Raw genomic sequence first — 22,961 nt, 5'->3', positions numbered from 1 at the left:
CGAGCACATCCTGAGCAGTTGCTCCAAGGCACCAAGCGAAGGACGCTATCGCTGGAGACACAACCAGGTCCTCAAGTCCATTGCTGAGGCAAATAGCAAGGAGATCAGTGACACCCACGCTACAGCCAGGAGGATCGAGTTTGTCAAGGCCAAGGACACACACACACACACACACACACACACAGACACATATCTGGTCTGATGTGGTCAATAATAGTCTGGTCTGATGAATCACGTTTTCTTCTACATCAAGTGAATGGCTGGGGTTGGGGTCCGATCCATTCGTACATCTTAGTGGTGTTTTTATTGTTATGGCTGATCGAAGTTACAATATGCGCGCACACACACACACACACACACACACACACACACACACAATACTGTATGTCAAACACAATATAACAAATACAAGGATCAGAAAACCTGCTTTTATTCATATTTCTTGGCATGAAAAACAATATTTTAATGCAGAAAAGGACCCAGCTTAAAAACAAAAAACAAACAAAAAAAAACAATCTCTGGGACAGGTTTGGAGCAGATACTGCTACTGCAAATACTATCTTATCAGACAAGATACAACAGTACCAATACATCATTTTAAACACTGACTGAACCCTACCACTGAACATTAAAAGCAAATTTAGAGTAAGAATGAAAGCTCATTGTAACACACTGCAATTGACTTTCGTCAACACTTATTTAATGAATATTAAAGCACAATTCATTTGTTTTCCTTGAAGCCTTTGTTCAATTTTGCAACCTTTTGGCTTCCAGGTCATTTCTAGGTAGATCCTAGAAAACCCATCAACCACAGTTTACCTGTGGGCTGTACAATGATACTTAAAAACCCAGTAGAAAAAATGAAATTATTAAAATAAGTACGCAAAACGGGACACATCACTAAAGGTCCAGTTAGAATATAGATTCCGCAAACACATGACACATGAGTGGGAATTTGAGGCCGTCAACGATATCATGCTACTACGAAAAACTCTGAATGCATTATGTCTGCTTAAGAGTCCAATAAACCATTGTTTATAAAGGAGATTGATTCTGTACTGCAATGAGGGTTTAAAAATGCATCCGGTTACTCCTGTTACTCTTCTTATGAAGATGCAAATACAGTTGAGAGTCAAGCACACAACAGGGTTTGAAGGGTACCATGAAACATGTTGGCAAATACATTTTTTTTTTTTAAAGAATAGCAGATCAACCGAGGAACACCCTTGACCTCTGATTATCAACAAATGGGCTTATTTCCAGAAAGCAGAGCTATCTCTGAGCTGCAGGCTGAGGAAACAGAAGCCCGGGACCATGATTTGCAAACGCAAGCAGTAGAAGCAGATATGGACTTGGCTGATGATGTGATAGCATACTTGACGTGACATTGGTGCCCAAAAAGAATATTCCCTTACGCTTTATCGCTTTCGTATGCACATTAGCCCTTACGACATCTAGTTTGTCCTTACTACGGTCCTCTGGAGTAAAGGGAGTGAAATACAATTCCCCCTGTGGAAGTAGCATCTCCGGTGCCATTGTTTTGAAGTCGTTGCACAGTACGAGGCTTTCGGGCAGAAGGATTGGCCAGCACCCGGGGCGTCCCTCCTCTCCACATGAGAATGACCTCTCGTCCCGGCATCCATCCCAACATCACCTTCCCGCTCAGTTCTCAACACTGTTGGGAAAAAACTGGGAGCCAACACATTGAGATGATAGCACCTTACAAAAGGTATGAGACCAGGTGTCTGTGGCACACATGTGGCTAAAAGAGAGCGCCTTTAAGGTGAGGCCACAACCCTCCGACCCATTACCCTCACACCCCATCACCTTGCCCTTACAGCTACAGAGCTGGGCATGCAGCGTTACGCTTTGCTGCTCTTTTGAAGTGAAAAGGTCCAGCTCCTATCCCTGGGAACCTTAGATACAAATGCAAGCATGTTAGTCGTCTGGTAAGGCAGCCACTTTGATTCTCTCTGCTGTTACGGTTCAAATGGCAGGTCACAGAGCACCTCCACAACCAATGAGAGATCCCACGGACGGAGAAAACATGTGACAGAGCACTTGGCCACAAATGAGCGTGAATGTGTCTATTACGAATGCAAAAATGCTGTGCATCCTACTCCTTCATTGAAGTTGCCAAGCGTCTGGATACAAACTGTTTTTTTTGGCAGCTGAACTGCATCCATATCATGGTTATCCTGTTAATCTAATCTCTTGAGTTAAATCTAGGAAGTTAAATCCAAGCATTAAATCCACCGAGGGGGCACCCTTGCGTGGAATGGATGATGTCACTGATGTCATCACAACGGTCATGAAAAACAGTGGGTGGCCTTCTTTGCAGGTGCCCTTGCTTGCGATAGGTAACCGCATGCATTAGGGCAGGGCCCCCTTGGCCCTTTTCTAATTTAGGGTTTTCCCGTATTTGAGTGGGTAAGCCATGTATGCAAGGCAGTCGCGTTGCCATCTCGCTGTTATAGCGAGCTGCCCCAATTTACCAGAGCACGGACCCAGTGAACACAGGCAAGTGGGAGACGAACTAACTGCCAAAGCTGGTGCCAGGGAATACCTTATCTTGTGGGACAAGCTCACAAGCTCTTAAAAGGCAAATGTTTAATTTGCCTTTTGAAGAGCATGTTTAGTACAATTCTAAAGGTGGTTCTGACCCCCGGGAAGACGAGCGACCGGACTGGTTTAAGGACTTCAATCGCGTCAAGATGCTAATCCCATAGAGTAGAGTTGAACAAAACCGAGTGAAAGAAGACCAAATATAATCAGACAAATGCCTTTCCATCCATAAGTATTTGATCACACCTGTTTATAAATACATCAGTATTGTAAATAAATCAGGGAAAGCAAATATTAAAATGGTGTGCAGATATTTACAGCCCCCAAAAAAACAAACAAAGAAAAAGGAGTGTGCCTTTAAGAGCATATTTACATCTTACATCTTACAAACACACTGAGTTTGAGAATAAATAAATGATTGCATTGCACGCAATGAGGAAAAAAAGCAAACAGCATAAAATCACACTCTGAAACTAGCTTAAGAGTAAATTGAAGTTAACATTTTGCTTCATATTAATTCAAGTCTCCCCAAAGACACAATGGTACAATGAAACCTGCACTGCTGCTGGGATGGTTATCTACTGGCGAGGTTTATCAGTACATTCAGTTTATACCAAACACAAGTTTGGTATTTCGACCATTCAAATAAATCAATCAGCCTATGAACGCCTCTTAACTACCTACATGGCTAAATCTTAAAAGTTGTAGGCGTAGAAAATGTGAGTGAATTGCAAAGCGGAAAGCAATTTGCAATTTTTACAGAATCCGGAAAAAGCACTTTCAGTGGGAGATTCAATATAAACCCTAACAGCAACGTCATCTCTCGCCATTTCATTTTAGGCACAGACTACTCAAAACCCAGCCCTAGCTACCGCCGTCGTATTCCTATGGCCGAGACAAAAGCCCACGACCGCTTGACCCAATAAATACGTACGCACCTTGTATTTCTTAACGTTGTTGTGGCTTTCACTGAGGCAGCCATTACAAGCCTGGTATGAGGGGACAGGCTAACAGAGGAGCGGTCGGGGGAAAACACTGTTCTCAAAAAAGCACGACAGTCAGTCTGTCCGGGTGGTTGGGATGCAACCACTGAAGAGGAGGTTTGGTCAACAGCATTAAAAGTGAGGAGTGTGCGGTTAAGTGTCCCGACAGCCCATAATCCGACAGACAACTGACTGATGACCATCCTGAGCCAGCGACCGCGGTTCACCGAGCCGCTCTCGGGAGGGGAACAGAACACCCGCGAGTAGTGCTCGGTATCAGGTCAAGGGAGATAATGACGCAGTCCTACAATAGTGCAAACACTGCTGTCGTATCGGAGACACTTCCATATAGCCGGGCTAACTGTTAAAAGGATGGAGAAGGGGGCGGAGGGAGTGTACTAGAGCCACTGCCGCAGCGCAGGGAGGATGCTGTCCATCCAGCGCTGGTTCAGCCGGATGGTTTCCAAGGCGGCCTGGACACTCCGCATCTGAGAGCCCCGCTCCTTCAGACTGCTGAAGAAGCTCTTCACCTGACACACACGCGCACACACACACACACACACACACACACTTTGTTATAGGCTTATTTGATATTATGATATTTTCAAAAATTGTAAATATACATAAGAGTGACTCAGCGAATGAATGGTTGTGAAGGTCTTGATGTAAAAGTTTCCTCCACTCGAGTGCCAAATTATTGTTTGAGATTGTAGTCGTTGAGCTAGATCTCTTTGCAGGGTATTAACACTTAAGCACCGTACCTGATCAAAGTGTGCCTGTGTAGAAAACTGGGATGTGGTGGACTTTATAATGCTCTGGATGGCACTGGAGCCCACTGGAAATCTACAGCAAAAAAAAAAAACCAAACAAACAGATTAACATCAACACAAACAGCCAAAAACATATCAAAATTAATCAACAAAAATCACCATTTTATCAACTACTGTGCAATAAGTTCACCCGATGGATCCAGAGTTTCTGTGAGAAAGAAATTGGTGCTGATCAACGTGTCCTGGGAGATTCCAATTTCCCGGACAAATGGGAGAGATTCCGGCGAAATATTATCTTGTGTTTATTGAGCTTAAAAACAATTGATAAGCAGGCTTATATAGAGAATGACATCATCAAGGCAAGTAGATGTATAATATTTTTACTGAATGTTCAAAATAAATAAGTCCTCAGTCAAGCTATTTAAAAAATAAATAAGTAAATATTACGAATATTACTAATTGAGATCAAATAATTTCCGTTTGTGAACAATAAGTAACAAGTGCAGATACTTTAACATTTCAGTAAAATACATTTTTGATAGAAAATAAAAACAAAATAATTATGGCAAGTAGGTCTTTATAAAATAAAGTTTGTGGTGTTATCCATCTCCCTTGGAACGTCCCCTCGACATATTTTACACAATAAGTATTTACTGTCTGCTTTGGTCGGAACTTAAATATACAAAAAAACGCCAAAGTCTCGATGTATGTGTCCCAACGACACATCATTTTCCTGTTTCTACTCAGAGTACTACATGCTGCGGCACTGTCTGCTCCGTGTGTGTTTGTTTGTTTACAAGTGCAATCTGTCCGGCGGAGGGGGCGGGGCTTATTTCTAAATCGACAAACGTGATTGGTTAGAGGTTAAAGGTCAGCTTTAGATCTTCCAAACTGATGGGCTTTCGGTTGCAACGTGCAGAGCGTGGAAATGAACTAATCTGCGGACATATTTTTAGAGTCTTAGAGTTTTTTCCCCAGTCTGTTTTATTTAGACATCTAGGAAAAAAATATGGTGATAATTATCATTATCGGTTTTCATCGCCCAGCACTAATTCAAATTGTGCTTAGAGGGAATTATTTTCACCGGTATAAATATGTCGGACTTCAACAGATTTTCCCAGTAAAATAACGGTAATTACCGGATAACAGAAACGCTGGATGGATCTCTGTCTTCTGTGAAAGGTGACAGACTTACTTTTCGATGAGACGGTCCCAGTTCTCTTGTACAAAGTCCCAAGCAAATAAGTGACCAGCAAAGCCGTCGCTCACGGTTCTGATGACCAGCGGCAACTCCTGTGTCTGAACAACATTTCCCTCCAGCCCAGCTTTTAAAATCCTAGACGGACACAGAAAAGTAAAGGTAATAACATTCATTAGCTAAGATGGTATGGTGATATCACACCACACAAACTACATGACATCTTTCTACTGCAGGGAAGAGTAATTCAACAGTTCATATGATGAACAAATCTTGTGTCCATGTCATCTGGATACAACGGGAATTTACACTCATTAGCCCCTTGATGCTATTCTTGACCTTGCGATAGAATCAGGGTGACAAAAGTGTTATGACTGACAGGACAAGTAATAGACTTATGTAACAGATTACTCCATTACATAAGCGGCTGCTTGTATAAGGGGCTGGCCACTGGCTCTCCCTGGCTGCCTGTAGCTGCCTGCATCAAGGTCAAATCCTTGAATATCCAGGCCTTGAGGGCAGTCACTGGACCTGCTCCCACACGCATTGCATCACATATCAGGCCATACAGTGTGCTCCAAACCCCTCTCTGAGGTCTGCAAATGAGCGGTAGCCGGTGGTCCCATTGACATATCGCAGTAAGTAGTGATTCCTTACATCTAGCTATCTTGCACTCTGGTTAAATATAGAAACAGGCCCAGGCACTTAAATTCGAGGTTGCTCCAATGGTCGATGTATGCTTTGATTGAGTCTATCCTCCCATTTAAGTCGCTTTGGACAAGAGTGTCTGTGAAATTAATAAATGTAAATGCAATAAGCAACATGTCATCTCTATGCCAATGAGATCCGCGCATTGTGCTATTGTCTGAGTAAAGCTCAAACCTTCAACTCTTGGTGTTGTCTCTATCACTACTCAGCATCTACATACTACTGAATACCGCTCTACAATGTTCCTCACCACGACCATACTACTAATACTATCTACAATATCTCTAAATAACATAAGGAAATGTGACTTAATGCACTTCTAGTGCTCTCACATTGGGGGAATTGGTTCAAGTATTGACAAAGTACAGGATAATTTACACTTCCTGGTACCATGTATTCCTTGCTGTCTTTGCTTTGTACTGCTGCAGGTTTTGGTGATGCCTTCTGCACCCTTTGATAACCTTTATATAAATTTATATGATAATCTGCGAACACTCTTCATTCTCCTACTGGCACAGCTCATTTTCAAGTACGCCCAATCCAAAAATCAAACTGATGGATGTTGTCTTTTAATAATATTAGTTAAAGTGGAGATTTGAATTACACATAGTGGAGGCAATATTTGACAGAAAGTGCCGAATAGCCCAGTCAAAAATTAACAAACAAATCATTTGGAATGAATCAGTCTTTTTAATTGTCTATCTGTTTGATGTGATCCCCTTCACATCTTGATTTTATTTATTTCCTGTGAAGCATTTTGTCTCTGTTCTACATAGGTACTATAACTTATTTATATCTAAAAATGTAATGAAAAGTTAATACTAAAATACTAAATATGGACTTAAACATGCATATGCAGTGTCATCTGGTGGTCAAAAAGGTGCACAACAGCCAATTGAGGAAAAAAAACTAAACCGCCAACCACAAAAACTTGATTCGAAAGGAAGACAGACACACACACACACACACACACACACACACACACACACACACACACACACACACACACACACACACACACACACACACACACACACACACACACACACACACACACACACACACACACAGGCTTATTTGATATTATAATATTTGCAATGTTAATGTAGAGGTCCAAAAGTTTTTACATAATATCTCCATGGTTATTTCATACATGGGTCAAAATACCACTTCTGTGCTTATGGAGCAGCAGCAGACAAACACATAGTTACCATGTTATGCGCCGTGCGTCCTGAGTGGATGCGAGAGCCTGAAGCATCTTCCTCTTCTCTGCATCGTAGGCGACGTGTCCGTAGGCCTCCAGCAGTAACGACCAGCCCTCCTCTGTCTGAGCAGCCACGTTGAAGACCACTTGCTGCAGGTCCCCTGGTATCCTGCAAATTGAGGTTTCAAAAACAAAATTTGGTTTCAACCGGTTTGCTCTTTAACCAATTCTTCAAAAAATCATCTGTGCTGGATGTGCACAGAAAGTGTAGTTGACGCGAAGAAAACAGAGCTTCTTACAGCATGGTCTGATTGGAGAACTGCTTGTACATGGCTCGGGCCTGTTCGATACATTCAGGCTTCTCCAGACCGCAGGCCACCTCCAGCAGGGCAGAGGACAGCTCCTGTTTCGACACACCCTCCTCCTCTCTCCACGTCTGCTTGTCCATCAGTGCACCAAAGTGACCCATGATATAGCCCTGTAGAATCACCACAAAACAATCCATGCCAGGATTAGAAACTCTACTTGAAGTACAAGAGAGTCACCTGACAGAAGTGGCTCTCACATTTTTAGTGGTTGTTCAACACCCCCTGGTGAATACTTCCCAACGCACTTCCCATAGAGTTTTTTAAAGTGATTGGTCAAATGTATAATTAGAAAGGGACAAAGAAAGATTTACACTGACTCAGCACTCTATTAGGAACACTATACTACTACTGGGCCGGGCCTCCTTTTGCTCTCAAAAAAGCCTCAATTCTTCTTGGCCTGGATTCCACAAGATGTTGGAAACATTAATTTGAGATTCTGGTCAATGTTAACATGATTGCATCACGCAATTCCTGCAGATTTGTCAGCTGCAAATTCATGCTGCGAATCTCCCGTTCTATCACATCCCAAAGGTGTTCTATTACATTCAGATCCGGTGACGGTGGGGAGACCATTGACCAATCATTGTCATGTTCATGAAACATGGCTACTTCCAGCTTTGTCATGCTGGAAGTAGCCATTAGATGATAGGTCAGTTGTGGCCATGAAGGGATGCACATGGTCAGCAACAATATTTAAATAGGCTGTGTCATTAAAGCTATGATTCATTGGTATTAACAGGCTCAAAGCGTGCCGAGATAAAATTCCCCACACCGTTACACCACAACCACCAGCCTGGACTGTTGACACAAGGCAAGTTGGGGTCTGTGGATTCATGCTGTTGGCGCCAAATTGTGACCCTAGCATCTGTGCGCCTCAACAGAAATCGAAATTCCAGTTGTAGTTCCAGTTTTCCTGGACTTAATTTACTGTTTTTCAATACATGTTGTCATCCAATGTTTATGTGTTTGTGCAAATGTTGTTTGTTTCTATGTTTATTTGTCTCACCCGTGGTGGGAAAAAAAAAAAAAAGAAATCCAAATTCCTCAGACCAGGCTACGTTTTTTCTAGTCTTCAACTGTCCAGGTGTGGTGAGTCTGTGTCCAGTGCAGCCTCAGCTTTCTGTTCTTGGCTGACAGAAGTGGAACCTGATGCGGACTGACCGGATGTTTTTCGCACCATTCTGAGTAAACTCTATAGAGACTGTTGTGCGTGAAAATCCCAGGAGATCGGCGGTTGTAGAAATACTCAAAGCAGCCGGTCTGGCACCAACAACCATGTCATGGTTGAAAACACTGAGATCACATTTTCACACTTGATGTGAATATTAACTGAAGCTGCTGACCCGTATCTGCATGATTTTGTGCGTTGCACTGCTGCCACTAGATTGGCTGATTAAATAATTGCACGTATAAGTAGGTGTACAGGTGTTCATAATAATTGGTAGAAGACAAATTTTGAACTAACTCAACAGTATACTCAATAAACCTGTAAAATTTGTCATTTCCAGGTTGCAACTGGCAACTGAATCTCATCAAAAAGGGGAATCAGGCCAAGGCAACTGCAGTTTTTTGACTTGTTGGTTTTGTGTGTGTGTGTGTGTGTGTTGGTTTTGTGTGTGTGTGTGTGTGTGTGTACCTTCATACGGGCCACAAGACCCTGTTCCTGTCTCTTATCCAGCAGTCGGTAGATGGTGCCAAGTTGTAACAAGGCCTCAGTTAGAGGAGCAGTGTCAGTTTCATTGGCGATGTAGTTCATCAGGCTGAGAACCTGATGGAAGGAGACGCGGCCAAGCCTGGTGGGGAGTGTGAACATGGCAGTCAAATAATTTGTGTACCACTTTTTATGAGAAACTATGAGAAACATCCACCTATTGTGCAATACTTCAGTAAAATTAGAACCGCCCCATATCTGAGTAACTGCAACCACGCCTGAGAACAACCTGATCCACTACCATTGACGCTAGGAGATAATCATGGAAAGTGCTGTTGGCTGCAGACACCACCCCAAAACTTTTAAAAGAAAGAGGAATTAACACCAACTGCCGGTGACAAAACTGCTGACGAGGAAAACGTCACATTTAAAAATATTTACTCTGCCGTCTGCTTCTTTCTGTGTGTGTGTGTGTGTGCGTGCGTGTGTTGTGTGGGTTGGCTGCGGCACGCGATCCGATCCGCGTTTGCCCAAACAAAAACATAGATATATTTATTTCATTTTCCGACGTTTCCGTAATTGAATGAAATAAAAAAGCGGCAAGCCCTGCTATATCCCACAATGCTCCAATTTCTGCGCTGCTCCAGACACCGCGGTGAAAGTCGGAACGAACTTTCAAATTAGGCCTTGTGGATCTATTATGAGTGAGGATTCAGCAACCGGCTTGTTTGTTTCTGGCCTCAAATTTGTTCAGAAACAGATTTTGGTGGACTGATTAAGTGAAATCAATGAACGTTTACCAAGTAAATACAAGAGAACCCGGACAAAAGCTCAAACCCTGTTGGCTCACAGAACTCGGAACTTGTGCTCAAACCCCATTCTCAGAAAACTAGGGGCCTCGGGAGGGTGACTCCACCCACTGAAGCAGCCGTTTTCAGACAGGGTGGATTGGACGCATGTTAGAATGGCTAGAATGCATAATCTGAGTGGTATTTTCAGCAAAAATAACTTTGAAAACATGTATGGGGACCTCAGAGACCATATGCTCCTTTTCACCAAGTTAATATATTGTATTAACTTGGTGAAAAGGAGCATAATAGGTCCTCATTAAACTATAGTTGGTGGCAAACTTCGAAGGATGCTGCTGGGTACAATAGTACAACCATCCCAAATTGTCTTAAGAATGCCTAAAAATAGGTAATTGAAACTATTATCTGAAAAATAGATCTGTCTGTATGAGTACCTGGATAGAGCAAACATGTTGTGTATGAGCGAGGCACGATCCTCACTCGTGAGAACGCTGACATTTTTGGTGAGGGCATCGACGAGATCGTCCCAGCCCTGCTCTCCATAGTCGACAATGTAGAAGCCTGTGTTCTTGTAGTTCAACTTCAGCCACTTCACATTGTTAGCCAGCTTCAGAGTGTCTGGACACGAACGTAAACACACATTATCACTCTGCAAACGTAGGTCAGAGGACATCTTATGTAACAGTTCAATCGTGTTTTACCTGACTTTGTTTTCAAGATGAACACCTGACTGCATTCAGGGGCCAAACTACAGCTGTCATTCACGTAAGTTACAGGAACGTGCCACATGCTTTAAAAAAAAAAAATTAAAATTAAAAAGTGCACAGTAGTTAGCTGCAGGCTAAACATTGCATGTGCACGTTTGTGTTTGCTGTGTGTTTTCAAGCTCAAGAGATTATTTGTCACATATGTTTCGTAGCCCACCTGGAAGGAGGTGTGCTATTGTCAGCGCTGAGCAGGAAGTGTTCCTGGGTGAGGGTCACCTGATCTCCTTTACGAATTACATTAATGAGAGGAAAGCCCTTCTGTCGTGTCCAAGTACTCATCATCTCAGAAATGTTAGTTTGGCCTGGACTGATCTCAGCCTGAAAATGGGAAGGGGAGGAAAAAATTATAAAAATGAACAACTTCAAGACAGATCGACTTTTGTAGGACTAAATTTCAGCATTCATTATGGCATCTGGCTTTAGAACACTAGTACATGCCCGTTCAAACTTTCAGAATTTCTAAGACATGTCAATAGCACAGGTTAACAAAATGTCAATGATTCAGTCCTATTCCACAATGGGAGATGAAACTTAAAAGTCATACACTGGGGAAAGACAGTCTTGGTGAGTCAGTCGCAGAGGCCTGAAGCCCCGCCCCCTGCTGGCTCGCTGTTCATTGAAAGTTTATTAATATTACGTGTGGTGTGTCAAAATTGCACCAAATTTGACACGGCACATCCTTGGGTCCCAAGCAATACACCCGCCAAGTATGAAGTGGATTGGATGAACAGTTGTTGAGCTATATAGATTGGCTATATAATAATGAGCATTATTGCAAGCCATAATTATAAGACGTGTTCTGTCTGTTGTGTGGATAATTTGTTTCCTTAACCAGTGATTCTCAACCTTTTTCATATCCATGAGGCCAGGGACTCCATTTGATAAGATTTTGTCTCTGGGACGCCAATCTTACATACACGTCTATGTTAATTAGAGATATCAGCGAAAACTATGGCCAAAATTGTCATTATTGCACATTCTCTATTGGTACAAAGATCTTATAAATAACAAAAAATAATGAAGTTTAGCTTTTAATCATTTTACTGGGGACCCCCAAAACCCACGTTAAGAAGTACTGCCCTAGGCAGTATATTTTACTCAACAGTTAAGTGATCACAACGAAGGTATTATGATGAATCGCAGATGTCGTAAAACTCTCCTCAATCCACATGACACGCTGACAAACAGACATGTTGGGGGGAGTGAAACAAAATGAAAGCGGAACACTGTTGTGTAAAACAACTCTCAGTAAAAAGGAGAACATGGAAATTAGCGCATGAGTATGATCACCAGCTAAAGGCACACAAGTAGAGGGGTGATCTGGACAGTGCCATCGAGTTGAACGGATTTGAACAGAATTGACTTTATCTTCCTCCCCCCCCGCTCCCCAAACTGCTCTACACTCCATCTTCCTTCACCAGCTCCTACGCGTGCACCCGGTCAGGTCCTCCCACCTGTGTCAGGCTGTTCCAGAGGTCATCAGTGAGTGTGTTTGACCCTCTGAATGTTTTGAGGTAATCGATGATGCCCTTTTGGAACTGCCGTCCCGGAAGGGAGGCGTTCAACATGAGAAGAATGGACGCACCCTGAAAGCAAGACACAATATTTGGGTTTACAGTAAAAAGGCAAAAAGGCCTGCACACTCAAAACGGTGCACATAAAACTTTATTCAATACGCCAATACATAAAAAGGTAGCTATATATTAATAAGCAGGTAAAGCTTGATTATTGAGTGTACAGTATGGATGTGTAATTATTTATCTATTTCTATGTGCACATGTAATCACATATTGATGCTCAATGAAAGGCGATTGGAAGGAGATTTTTCTTGAGTTATATTGTGTCAGCCACATGTTATGTTGTGATTATTTTCTGGATCATGTTTTATTTCTTATTCATAGTAAATGGAGAGCTGAAGTTATACATGTATATATTGATGTATTGTTAAAAAAAAAAATTCTAAGTCATATTGAAGTCAATATTTTCAGGTCTTTCAGTATTTCAGCATACCTTCTCATAGGAGACAGAGTCAAACATCTCTGCCACCTGCTCTGGCGTGTCGACCTGTGTCGACACTGCATGAGAGGAGTTTAACGAGTCTTTAGCCAAAGCTCTGAGCCGTACTCCAAGGAACAAGTTACCCTGCAAACAAAACATTAAATATGTTGACCGGTATGGGAGGCACAAAAGTCTGATTTGGAGGATATGAAGATGCATTTTACATTTTTAAGGCCTGGTGCCTTTACGTACGATGTCCAGCTGGGGGAAGACTCTTTGCAGCGACATGTACTGCATGTAGGTGGCAAAGCCTTCGTTCAGCCAGAGGTCGTTCCACCAGAACATGGTTACCAGGTTCCCAAACCACTGCGACACAAGATCAGAGCTTAAAGAGAACACATATCCTGCCCTGCCAGACCGGGTCATCACCTCGGTACACAGATTATTTTGGCATGGTATTATTTTATTTCAGAGCAAACATTTTGTCGAATGGTAAATGAATGAGACAACCTCGCAAGATGGCACCATGTGACTAGCCCTAATGTTGTGTCATGTCAGGTAAACAGAGTCAAAATACTGTCAGTTCTGCAACTATGTTTTCAACTTGAAATGTTTGCTATGGATGTCCTTTTGTCCTTTTGCTATATAGAATTAAGTCTTTGTGAGGTCTTTCTGTCTGCCATTATATTACACAGATGTTTTATTTGTCTTTGCCAACACCACAGGGTCTTTCCTTGACATTCTTGTCCTCGCATATGCTTCATACTTAGGGCCCTACCAAATTCACGGCCGTGAAAATCGTGTCTCTGATCAGAAAATCTGCCTCCTTCTGCGTAAAGACAGTTTGCCCAAAACATTTAATCAAATCAAAAACGGTGTGAAGTGCCATCGTGCCATGGCGACTGTACAGTTTGTGTTTCCATGGCGGCGGAGCTGGAATCAGCAGCAGGAAGTCCTGAGAAATTCTTGTTCACAGACGAATTTCTCATTTTTTTGGCCAAATTAATTTTTTTTTGTATATAAAATGATTTTAATACTGCAAAGTGCTAGCTTCAGCGCCTCTTTCAACAATGTTGGATGGTTTTTTTTGCACTGTTGGTGCCGGATGTGACGTTGCTGCATATGATGAGAAAGGTTCGGCCTGACTGTGTACGCTTAAAAAGTTAAGTTAAGTTAAAGTTAATCATCGTTGTGAAATGTTGTGTTTTCCTTTTAAAATCCGTGAAATCTGTTATTTTTGAGAATCTAGATCTGTGAAATTGAGCAAAATTTACCGTGAATTTGGTAGGGCCAGATTCATACTGTAAGAGCCCTATTCCTACTGTAAACTGTTTCCTAAAATTGGTACTTTCTTATAAAATGTGCTTGTAAATGGGATGGACCCATTTTCGTTCCTTCCGTGGCATACATATAAAACATACAAATAAAATATAAAAACAACTCCAAACAAATACCTGGTGAGCAAGCTCATGTGCAATGACAGAAGCAACTAGTTGCTTCTCCAGAGGAGAGGACTGGTTCCCCACCAGGAGACTGGTTTCTCTGAAAGTGATCAAACCCCAATTCTCCATGGCACCAGCAAGGAAGTCTGGGATGGCTACCAGGTCTGAGCAAGGGACAGGAACGGGGAGTGGAGAGTGTGAGATATGAAGGAAGACAGTGGAAAATGTTTGTCGTGTGTGAGTGAGTGAGTCTCTCACCTAGTTTGCTGAGGGGATAGGGGATGTCAAAGTACTCATTGTAGAACTGGAGCAGTGTCGAGGCGGTGTCCAGCGCATAGAGTGTGTGTTCCCTCTTCTCTGGCACAGCATACACAGACAGCTTAAACAACCAACACAATAACAGAGAGATGATGAACAGCGAGAAAATATGTGAGTCAGTCATGAATATATCTGATGTTGTATATTTTATGTGGCTTTATAGGTGGGGAAATATTCATGCTAATTTTGACATTTTCAAGCCATGTCACACATACCAGAGTATTGGAGACATTTTTGCTGAGGCAGGTGAAGTTAGCAACAATGAATGCCACCAGGTAGGTGCTCATGTTGACGCTGCTCTTCTCAAACTCATCGAGCAGGAGGCCATTTGGAAGTTGCGTCGTCTTAGCCTGAATAGCAAAAGATAAGAGCGACTGATTCTCTGTGCAAGCAAATTCTGGTGCCTATCACCGCTGGACTGGTGGTGGGCGATGGAGGCAAAAGTAGTAAGAGGAATCTGTATACATGGATGTTTACTAATATCCTTCCTGTCATGATGATGTTTAAAATCACTTAAACCTGATTGGTGAACCTATAGTATTTAAATACATAAATTCATTTTTTATATAAATTTAAAATAAAGTATTTTTGTATTGACTGACAATGCAGCATCTGTCACCAGAAAGTGCAAAACAGTTTAACACATGAGTACACAGTCAGTTGTTGAAGATGATGTGTTGTAAGCAGGAAAAATGGACAAAAGTAAGGATCTGAGAGACTTTGACAAGGGCGAGATTGTGATGGCTAGATGATTGGGTCAGAGCATTTCCAAAACAGCAGGTCTTGTGGGGTGTTCCCAGTATGCAGTGATTAGTACCTACCAAAAGTGGTCCAAGGAAATACAACCGGTGAACTTGCGACAGCGTCTTGGGCGTGGGGGGCAAAGTCTAGCCCATATAGTGTGATCCCACAGAAGGGCTACTGTAGCACAAATTGCTGAAAAAGTGAATGCTGCTATGATAGAACGGTGTCAGAACACACAGTGCACCAAAGCTTGCTGCGTATGGAGCTATGTAGCCACAGACCAGTCATAGTGCCCATGCTGAGCCCTGTCCACCGCCAAAAGCACCTAAAACGGACAATCAGAACTTGACCATGGAGCAATGGAAGAAGGTGGCCTGGTCTGATGAATCACATTTTTCTTCTACATCATGTGGATGACCGGGGTTGGGGTTCGATCCGATCACGCATCTGTGGGATGTGCTGGAACAACAAGCCCGATCCATGGGGGCCCCACCTCACAAGTTCCAGGACTTAAAGGATCTGCTGCTAACGTCTTGGTGCCAGATACCACAGGACACCTCCAGAGGTTGTGGCTGATTGGTGTATAATTCAAACTTTAGTTAGAATTTTTTGAAACTTTAGTTTCAAAGTTCAAATATCCTAAAAATGGTTAATATGAGCATGGTTTGGCAGCTGTATAGATTTTAATGGAAAGAATTCTGATTGCAGTGTGAAAAAAGTGATCCTCCTCGTTTGTGAGCACATGTAGCTGGCTTTACCAGATAGAGGTTATATTGAAATAAGGAATGTAACTCAGGCCTATGACACCTACCACACCAGCACAGAGTAGCTAACATCATGACAGTGAAAACAAAATGATAATTTTAGTAATTAATGAATATTGGGGAATTAATTCAAATGCTACCTTTGGCATGTTGGAAAAGGTTTGATAGCCCTCCTGTCTGCTAATCCTAACCAAAAAGGTGGCTTTGAAGGCCGGCTCATCGAAGCAAGGGAAGGCCTTTCTGGCTGCCAGTGGTTCAAACTGGGTGGCAGCCAGGACCCTGTTGAAAGATGAGATAGCATGAGGGACAGGAGACACTAAAGCCCCTTTCCCACTGGCACTTCTTGATGTTCCGTAAAAGCCGTTCCGTAAATTTCCCCTCTCTCGACCTAGTATAATATCCGGCAAAATGCAGTTACATTACAGTGAAGTAGGGGTGGAGCCGAATCCAAGTAAAGCACAAATAGTGGGTTTTTACGAATATTTATTTTGTGCGAATATTTAAAAAACGATTTCTTTTTGGGAAGAAAAAAAAACAACAAAAAAACAAATGTCGAGTCCGATCCGAACCGTGGAGCTTGCCTGCAAAGACGAGAAACCTACCATCTACGGAGACAGGTCTTTATATTCTTAAATGTTACTATTTTTCTTCAAAAAATGCCACTCAGATCCTAGACGTGTCTGTTACAGTTAGGGGCACTCCGTGTTTCCGGGGAATGTGTATGACGGATTGAAAATTATGACACTGATTTTATAACTTTGGGTAAGCGTTGTTGCGTCGGGGGCTCTGTTAGCGGAGGGAACCAAGACCATCCGGGAGGGGCGGAGAGACTGAGAGCTAAGTCCTGGGCTAAAAACTAAAAAGATTCTGTTTCTAAAAACTAAACAGATTCTGTTGCCTCGTCTCGCGTGACCTCTCGCGCAAGCATTCCGTACTGTATCTGTAACAGTCATCTATGTGGTAACAGAGTTTGCCGGATATTTTTTATCCGGCAATGTTACAGATTCCATGTGGGAAAGGGGCTTAATACACAGAAACAGCACACATTTACTGTATGTTAAATCAATGTCATATAAGTGTTTTCTTTTTTATACATGCGTTGACACTCTTTATACAAATCGTAGGATCCTCTTCATGTGTACCTGCATAACATTGTGCCATTGTGCAGAAATCCATCTAATTAGCATTTAGGACCTTATTTCTAAATTCACCTCTTGTTTCCATCCTTGTCAATGTAGGAGCTGTTGTAGAAGCCATCATAGGTGTGAGACAGGCTGGCAGAGTAATCCAGAGTTAAAATACAGAGTTGGCCCATCTTCAGCTCCCCAGGAAACTTGATGGCTATTTGCTGTCTGGGCTTGTACTCCAGTACATCCACAACACTGGGCTTACCATCACCAAGCTAGACGAGAAAGAGAAAATGTCCAACAAAAAGAAAATGACATAGTAATGTGTAAACTGAATGATTATTATACATTACAACTACAACTCCTTCCTCCCATTACAGAGAAAATTTGGAAATATTCGTATAGATTTCTTCTCTCCAACTGGGTAAGCAATGTGAAACTGGATGCCCCACCTGGAAGGTCGCTCTGCTGATGTTGAGCTCGGCACTGTGCAGGACAATGCGCTTTGTGCTGTGCAGAACAGACATGGTGATAACAGTGCGTCCCGTGAAGGTCATGGTGCTGAGGACAGGGTTCAAGGTCAGATCATAGCTGAGCGGCCGTACGCTGGCTGGGAGACGGAGCTCGGCCCATGGGAACAGTTCACCGCTGGTAGAGTGTGGGTAGACAGGCTCAAGGGGAGCAGTAGAATTTGGTTTTCGACAACCCGTCTATACAGATTGAGTGGTTGAGAGATGGGAGTGTCATAGATAAATAAAAAGGGTGATGATCTGACAGAGACGAAAAAGATAGCCATGCAGAGTGTAGTTATTTTTTCCTACCTTGGTGAAGGTGCACCCTGGCAGGAAGTACAGTACCATGGTCATCGAGGCAACTATGACCAGAAACAGCACACATACTACCACAGTACGTGTTGAGGGTCGTGAACATGACCTGGTGCGAGCAAGATGTGAATGTTAGAAATACTTTCTTGGGTAGAGAAGAAGCACATGTTAGGGTAATATGGAGTTTAGATGTTGAAAATGAGGATGAAAGGATGCTTTAACAATTTTAAACATAATTTTCTAATTTTCTGATGCTCTCGTGCTGCCAGTGAGTGGGGCAAGACACAAACCCTGTGATAGCCTGCAGTAATAAAGGCATTGGCTTTTAAAGTATGCAGTGGGCAGCAAGGACCACATAGGGTACAGTGGACCTTATGGATGAGTTTGTATTCTATGATTTTGACAGAAATTTATATTCAAGTGTAATTCTATGGAAAAATCTAACAGACGCAGAGATTTCTTCTGCACTCCAGCACCGTGCAACAGCAGGGCTACAGTATAGTGGGGAAAAAGCAATAGCTACTGCCAGAGCGCAAGGTTTCCAAAAGGTTCACTGGAATAAGTGATGAAGGCCTCAGGGCCAGGAGGAGAAATTGAGTATTCCTGTTGCATAATTCAATGTTTTCAGGGACAACAACGTTGCATCATTCATATTATTTTGCTTAACTAATGGCAGCTAATGCAGCAGCTAGCAGCAGGTATTGAGCAAAGCTAACAAGGTGATATTCATTGTTGCTCATGCCCCTTCTCAACCGCCCAACAACAGCAATGGTTTGTTGTTTTTTACCACAGAACCATAAACTAAGCTCTTACATACAGGTTCATGTAGGTACTGTGGGACAAGCTCTCTGGAGAAGCCTGATTTCAGCATGAATGACACCAAAATGGTTCGTTTTAATAAAATACATAGACTACCTGCTCTCACTGAATGCCTGCATTATTAGATTCAGATCAGATTCAAGGGGTTTATTTGTCATATACATATACATACGTTCAGACATATATGAAGTGAAATGTCTTAAAAAAAAACGGATAAAAATACTAAAATCTGCATAATCAACGAGGAGCACCCGTGCAGCCGGCCGCAACGGGCGGTGGCATGTCACAATATTATTAGTGGCAAAGTTTTGCCTTTGATATGATTAATTTCAGCAAAATAATCAAAATAATAACATTTGAAATCCCATTTATTTTACAGCCATAGAGAATATGATTGCTTGTATTCAAAAACAAGAAACACTTCAAGGCAAAGTTTACACAGTATGCCCATTACTGAATCACGTCATTTAGTTAACTAATTAAAGCACTAAAATATTGTTCATTCCCTGAGAATTTATTGGAATTAGCCGACCACATCCCACAAACATCAAAATCATGTTATTAGGCCACTTACTGTGGTTGGGCGTGTCTCGTGTAGGGGGAGGAGTTGGGTCTGTGGGAGGCGCTACGGTTCATGAAGGACATGCCAAGCAAACGAGCCGAGGACTCATAATCTTCCTCCTCCTCGTCCAACTCGTTCTCTCCCAAACCACGAACCAGCAATCGTGAGCTCCGAGGTTCATATGTCACCTCGTCTGGGTCAAGTGCTGGAAACGTCTGCAAAAATCAATAGTTCCAATTATTGGGCGCGGTGAGTTGTGATAGGTCGGAACTGTAAACTAGGGCATGGGTGCTTGGTATGCAATGACAGAGGAGCACCGGAAAAGCTGCGGAGTCTTTGGCCAAATCCACGACATCAGGTTCTTCCTCAAACATGCTGTTCTCAATCATGTTCCTCGGCCGGTTCACTCGCTCTGAAAAACACACAGGGAAAGACAAAGCAGGTTTCATGAGAGAAACACGATTTTCATAATATTTGTAATGCTGTGAGAAAACATTCAGTAAAGAAGCATATTTGATTTTGTGAGCAATGTTTTTTCAGGAATTTATAATAAAAAAAAATAAAAAAACTGCCAAAACAAACAAACAAACAGGACAGAAAAAAGGTTTGTCGTTGTCCTTGAGATACAGGGAGCACAAAGCCATGTGACCAAGCTTTTGACTGATTCTTTGCTTCCTGTTTCCTCTAGAAAAATAAAAAAAGAATCACGCAGTAGCTTGTGGTTTCCTTAATACCTTATGTGCAGTGACTTAGTTAAACAGTTTCACAAAAAATGACAGAGATATTCAAGATAAATGCTTGATATACAAGAGGCTTTTTATTTATATATATATATATATATATATATATATATATATATATATATATATTGTTTATAGTGCTTACCCTTATATGCTCTCTATTTCCTGCTGTCCCCTTTTTGCTACATTAACAATGTCAATTTCCCCATTGTGGGACTAATAAAGGTTTATCTTATCTTGACATTGGTGCTAATTATATAGCAATTGACAATACACTGTGGAATACACATGTACAGTAGCTGATCCTACAACAGGTCCTTGAGTAACCCTGGGTCTAAGAACGATTACCACTGCAAACTACCACTAGAAAACAGGAATCATTTCTTATGTGAGAAAAATAAAACCCATTAGGTGTGCTGGCCTAGTCATTCAACAGACCGTCACAGACTGTCACAGACTATGTCTGCAGCCTTTGTTGTCACTGCAATGTGACCACGACATGACATGACCACAGTAATGTCTCGTCTTAAAAATCCACAGGATTTTCCTGTTCTTCACACAAACAGGAACATTCAACTACCTAATTTAATAATAACTTGAGAAGTAAAGCATTACGGTATGCAAGTTTCTCTTTAGACCCCACATTCCATTCATACTTGCACACAGTGAGGACAATGGGGTAGACAATGGAGTATCAGTATTATTTAAAAACAAGTTTGAAATCCGTAGCACAGGGATATAGCACGCATCCACTTAATCAACAGCATGTTACAGTGACACCTATAATCCAATTATGACAGCAAACAAAGGCCTCACAAAAACTCACAAAGAATGAATGAATGAATTCTACAGGGTTAAGCTCCTTGTCTGTCCTATACGGAAAGTCCTGTGACTGCATGGCTCTGTCTATGTCCATTTCCTCAACTAAGTTAAACAGAGAAGGGTAAACTGGGATGTGATAAAGAAATCAACCAAAACAACTTTGTCCAATCCTCAGCCATATTGGATAATAATCAGTTAATGTTCAAAAAAAGTTGATAATGGGTAACCATGGCTACACAGTGTTTTTAAAAACACGGCACACTAGAGTGCCATGAGAGCTTACCAGGTGTGTCGTGAACGTTTTTCAAATTCCACTTTAATATAAAATGTAAAAAATACATTAAAATAAATGTAAGATTAAAATAAGACTTGTCTGGAAAATAACAACTGCAAGGCTAGACTAATTTATCAGTTCCATACAGAATAGCTGTGCTAATCAAAACAAGCTCAAGTTTCACACTGAAAGTAAGAACTATTTGTACGTCATAATAATAAGCACCGTTTGTGACGTTTCTGGTGACGACAGGATAGTGGTGGTTCTGTGGATTATCTCATTGTAAAAAAATCGCCTTGGCAGAACAAAGGCTGGGAAACATTTAAGCAATGAATGTAAGCTCAGTGAGGAGGGACAACAGAGATGGAGAAATAGCATCCACAGTGAACTATGAACACTACATATGGAGACAAAATAAATAAGACAAATAGAAACTATCAACATGTGGCCTGCATATTAACGTACATTTTTTTTTTTTTTTTTTTTTAGATTTAAAATCACAATGACCAAATCATAGAATAATTTTTAATCAGAACTGTGAACAGGCTCAACAAGCAAAAAGCCTCAACAAACAAGGAGTCCCTGGCCACAAGTAAATCTGGATTAGCAGCCGAGGTTCGGGCCGTATACCTGCTGCCACAATTCAGACATACTTCCCTAAATAAACGTCCGGACAGTGAATGTCACTCAGAGCTCGCAGCTAGCGTTAGCCTTGCGGTTATTGCCGTAGCTTGGTCCTTACCCGAATTGTTACTGTCAAACGGATCCATGCTGAGATGAGTGCAGCTGTGATGCCCACGTCCAGAAGAAAACAGCTCCCAGCTGCTGAACAGAAGCCGCGTCGGTGTTTATGAGCTGCGGGTTATCACCAACAACAGATAACACAGCGTTACGGGGGGAAATTAGCTTGGCGCTAGCTCGGAGCTAGCTAAGCGCACTTCTGACACTCGTCACAAGCTGAAAGACATTCGTATTGTCTCGCGTTTACAAGTTTCCCAAACTTTACTGTCCATGCCTTGCCGTCCGCGCGAGATATTTCAACCAAACTCTCCCCCGAACACACAACTTTAAGGCGGAGGAAATGAGGTAAAATCAAACGTCTCCATATTGGGCACCGTGCACAACAACAGTGAACGACATCTCCCTCGCTGTCCATTTGTTGACAGTTTTCTTTGGCGACGCGAAGCTGCGCCGGCAGCCAATAGGAGGCTGCTGGCGCACAGGGGGCGTTGCCGTTACGCTAGCGGTGGGCGGGGCCAACCGCAGCAACTCGTCTGCGTGCATTGGAAATATTTCACACAAGTTCTATTTCCTGTACAGTGTGTGCAAGCACGCGTGGAACTTTGATGGCAAGGTTTATTGTTTAATGTTTGTTTGTTTTTTTCTTAGGGTTTTTTCTTTTTCTTAGGTTTATGTTCGTTGCCAATTTTCCCATGTTCTGGTTGAGGTTTATTGCGCGTTAACATTCATTTATCTATCTTTATTTTCATTATTATTATAATTA

At 42.1% G+C, this 22,961-nt stretch overlaps 1 protein-coding gene across 1 annotated transcript; it reads right to left on the bottom strand.

The window, feature by feature from the left end:
• Window positions 1-414: 414 nt before the first annotated feature.
• On the bottom strand, window positions 415-22,581 carry lnpep (leucyl/cystinyl aminopeptidase). The gene is made up of 22 exons (XM_080004022.1): window positions 22,200-22,581; window positions 19,939-20,033; window positions 19,634-19,836; window positions 18,238-18,349; window positions 17,869-18,126; window positions 17,501-17,691; window positions 16,430-16,568; window positions 14,997-15,131; window positions 14,722-14,842; window positions 14,476-14,627; window positions 13,274-13,387; window positions 13,034-13,165; window positions 12,478-12,609; window positions 11,181-11,341; window positions 10,958-11,046; window positions 10,691-10,874; window positions 9,433-9,589; window positions 7,728-7,906; window positions 7,436-7,597; window positions 5,514-5,654; window positions 4,310-4,391; window positions 415-4,078 (listed from the first exon to the last, which is right to left on the bottom strand). Exons 1-22 carry the CDS (start codon window positions 22,225-22,227, stop codon window positions 3,947-3,949), a joined length of 3,099 nt encoding a protein of 1,032 aa, XP_079860148.1. The 5' UTR covers window positions 22,228-22,581; the 3' UTR covers window positions 415-3,946.
• Between the last annotated feature and the right edge of the window lie 380 nt (window positions 22,582-22,961).

The sequence above is a fragment of the Zeus faber genome (genome assembly GCF_960531495.2).
Source record: "Zeus faber genome assembly, chromosome: 7".
NCBI classification, from domain to species: domain Eukaryota; kingdom Metazoa; phylum Chordata; class Actinopteri; order Zeiformes; family Zeidae; genus Zeus; species Zeus faber.
Note: the sequence above shows the minus strand (reverse complement) of the source record. Positions and strands in the feature narration are given on the sequence as shown.

What these genes read in the sequence shown, in the direction of transcription:
- lnpep (XM_080004022.1), bottom strand. Translation starts at nt 22,227, where the DNA reads ATGGATCCGTTTGACAGTAACAATTCGG. An exon ending in ACGAGACACGCCCAACCACA is followed by an intron (nt 18,350 to 19,633) that starts GTAAGTGGCCTA and finishes TGCTCGCACCAG; the next exon opens with GTCATGTTCACGACCCTCAA. An exon ending in GACAAGGATGGAAACAAGAG is followed by an intron (nt 16,569 to 17,500) that starts GTGAATTTAGAA and finishes ATCTTTCAACAG; the next exon opens with GGTCCTGGCTGCCACCCAGT.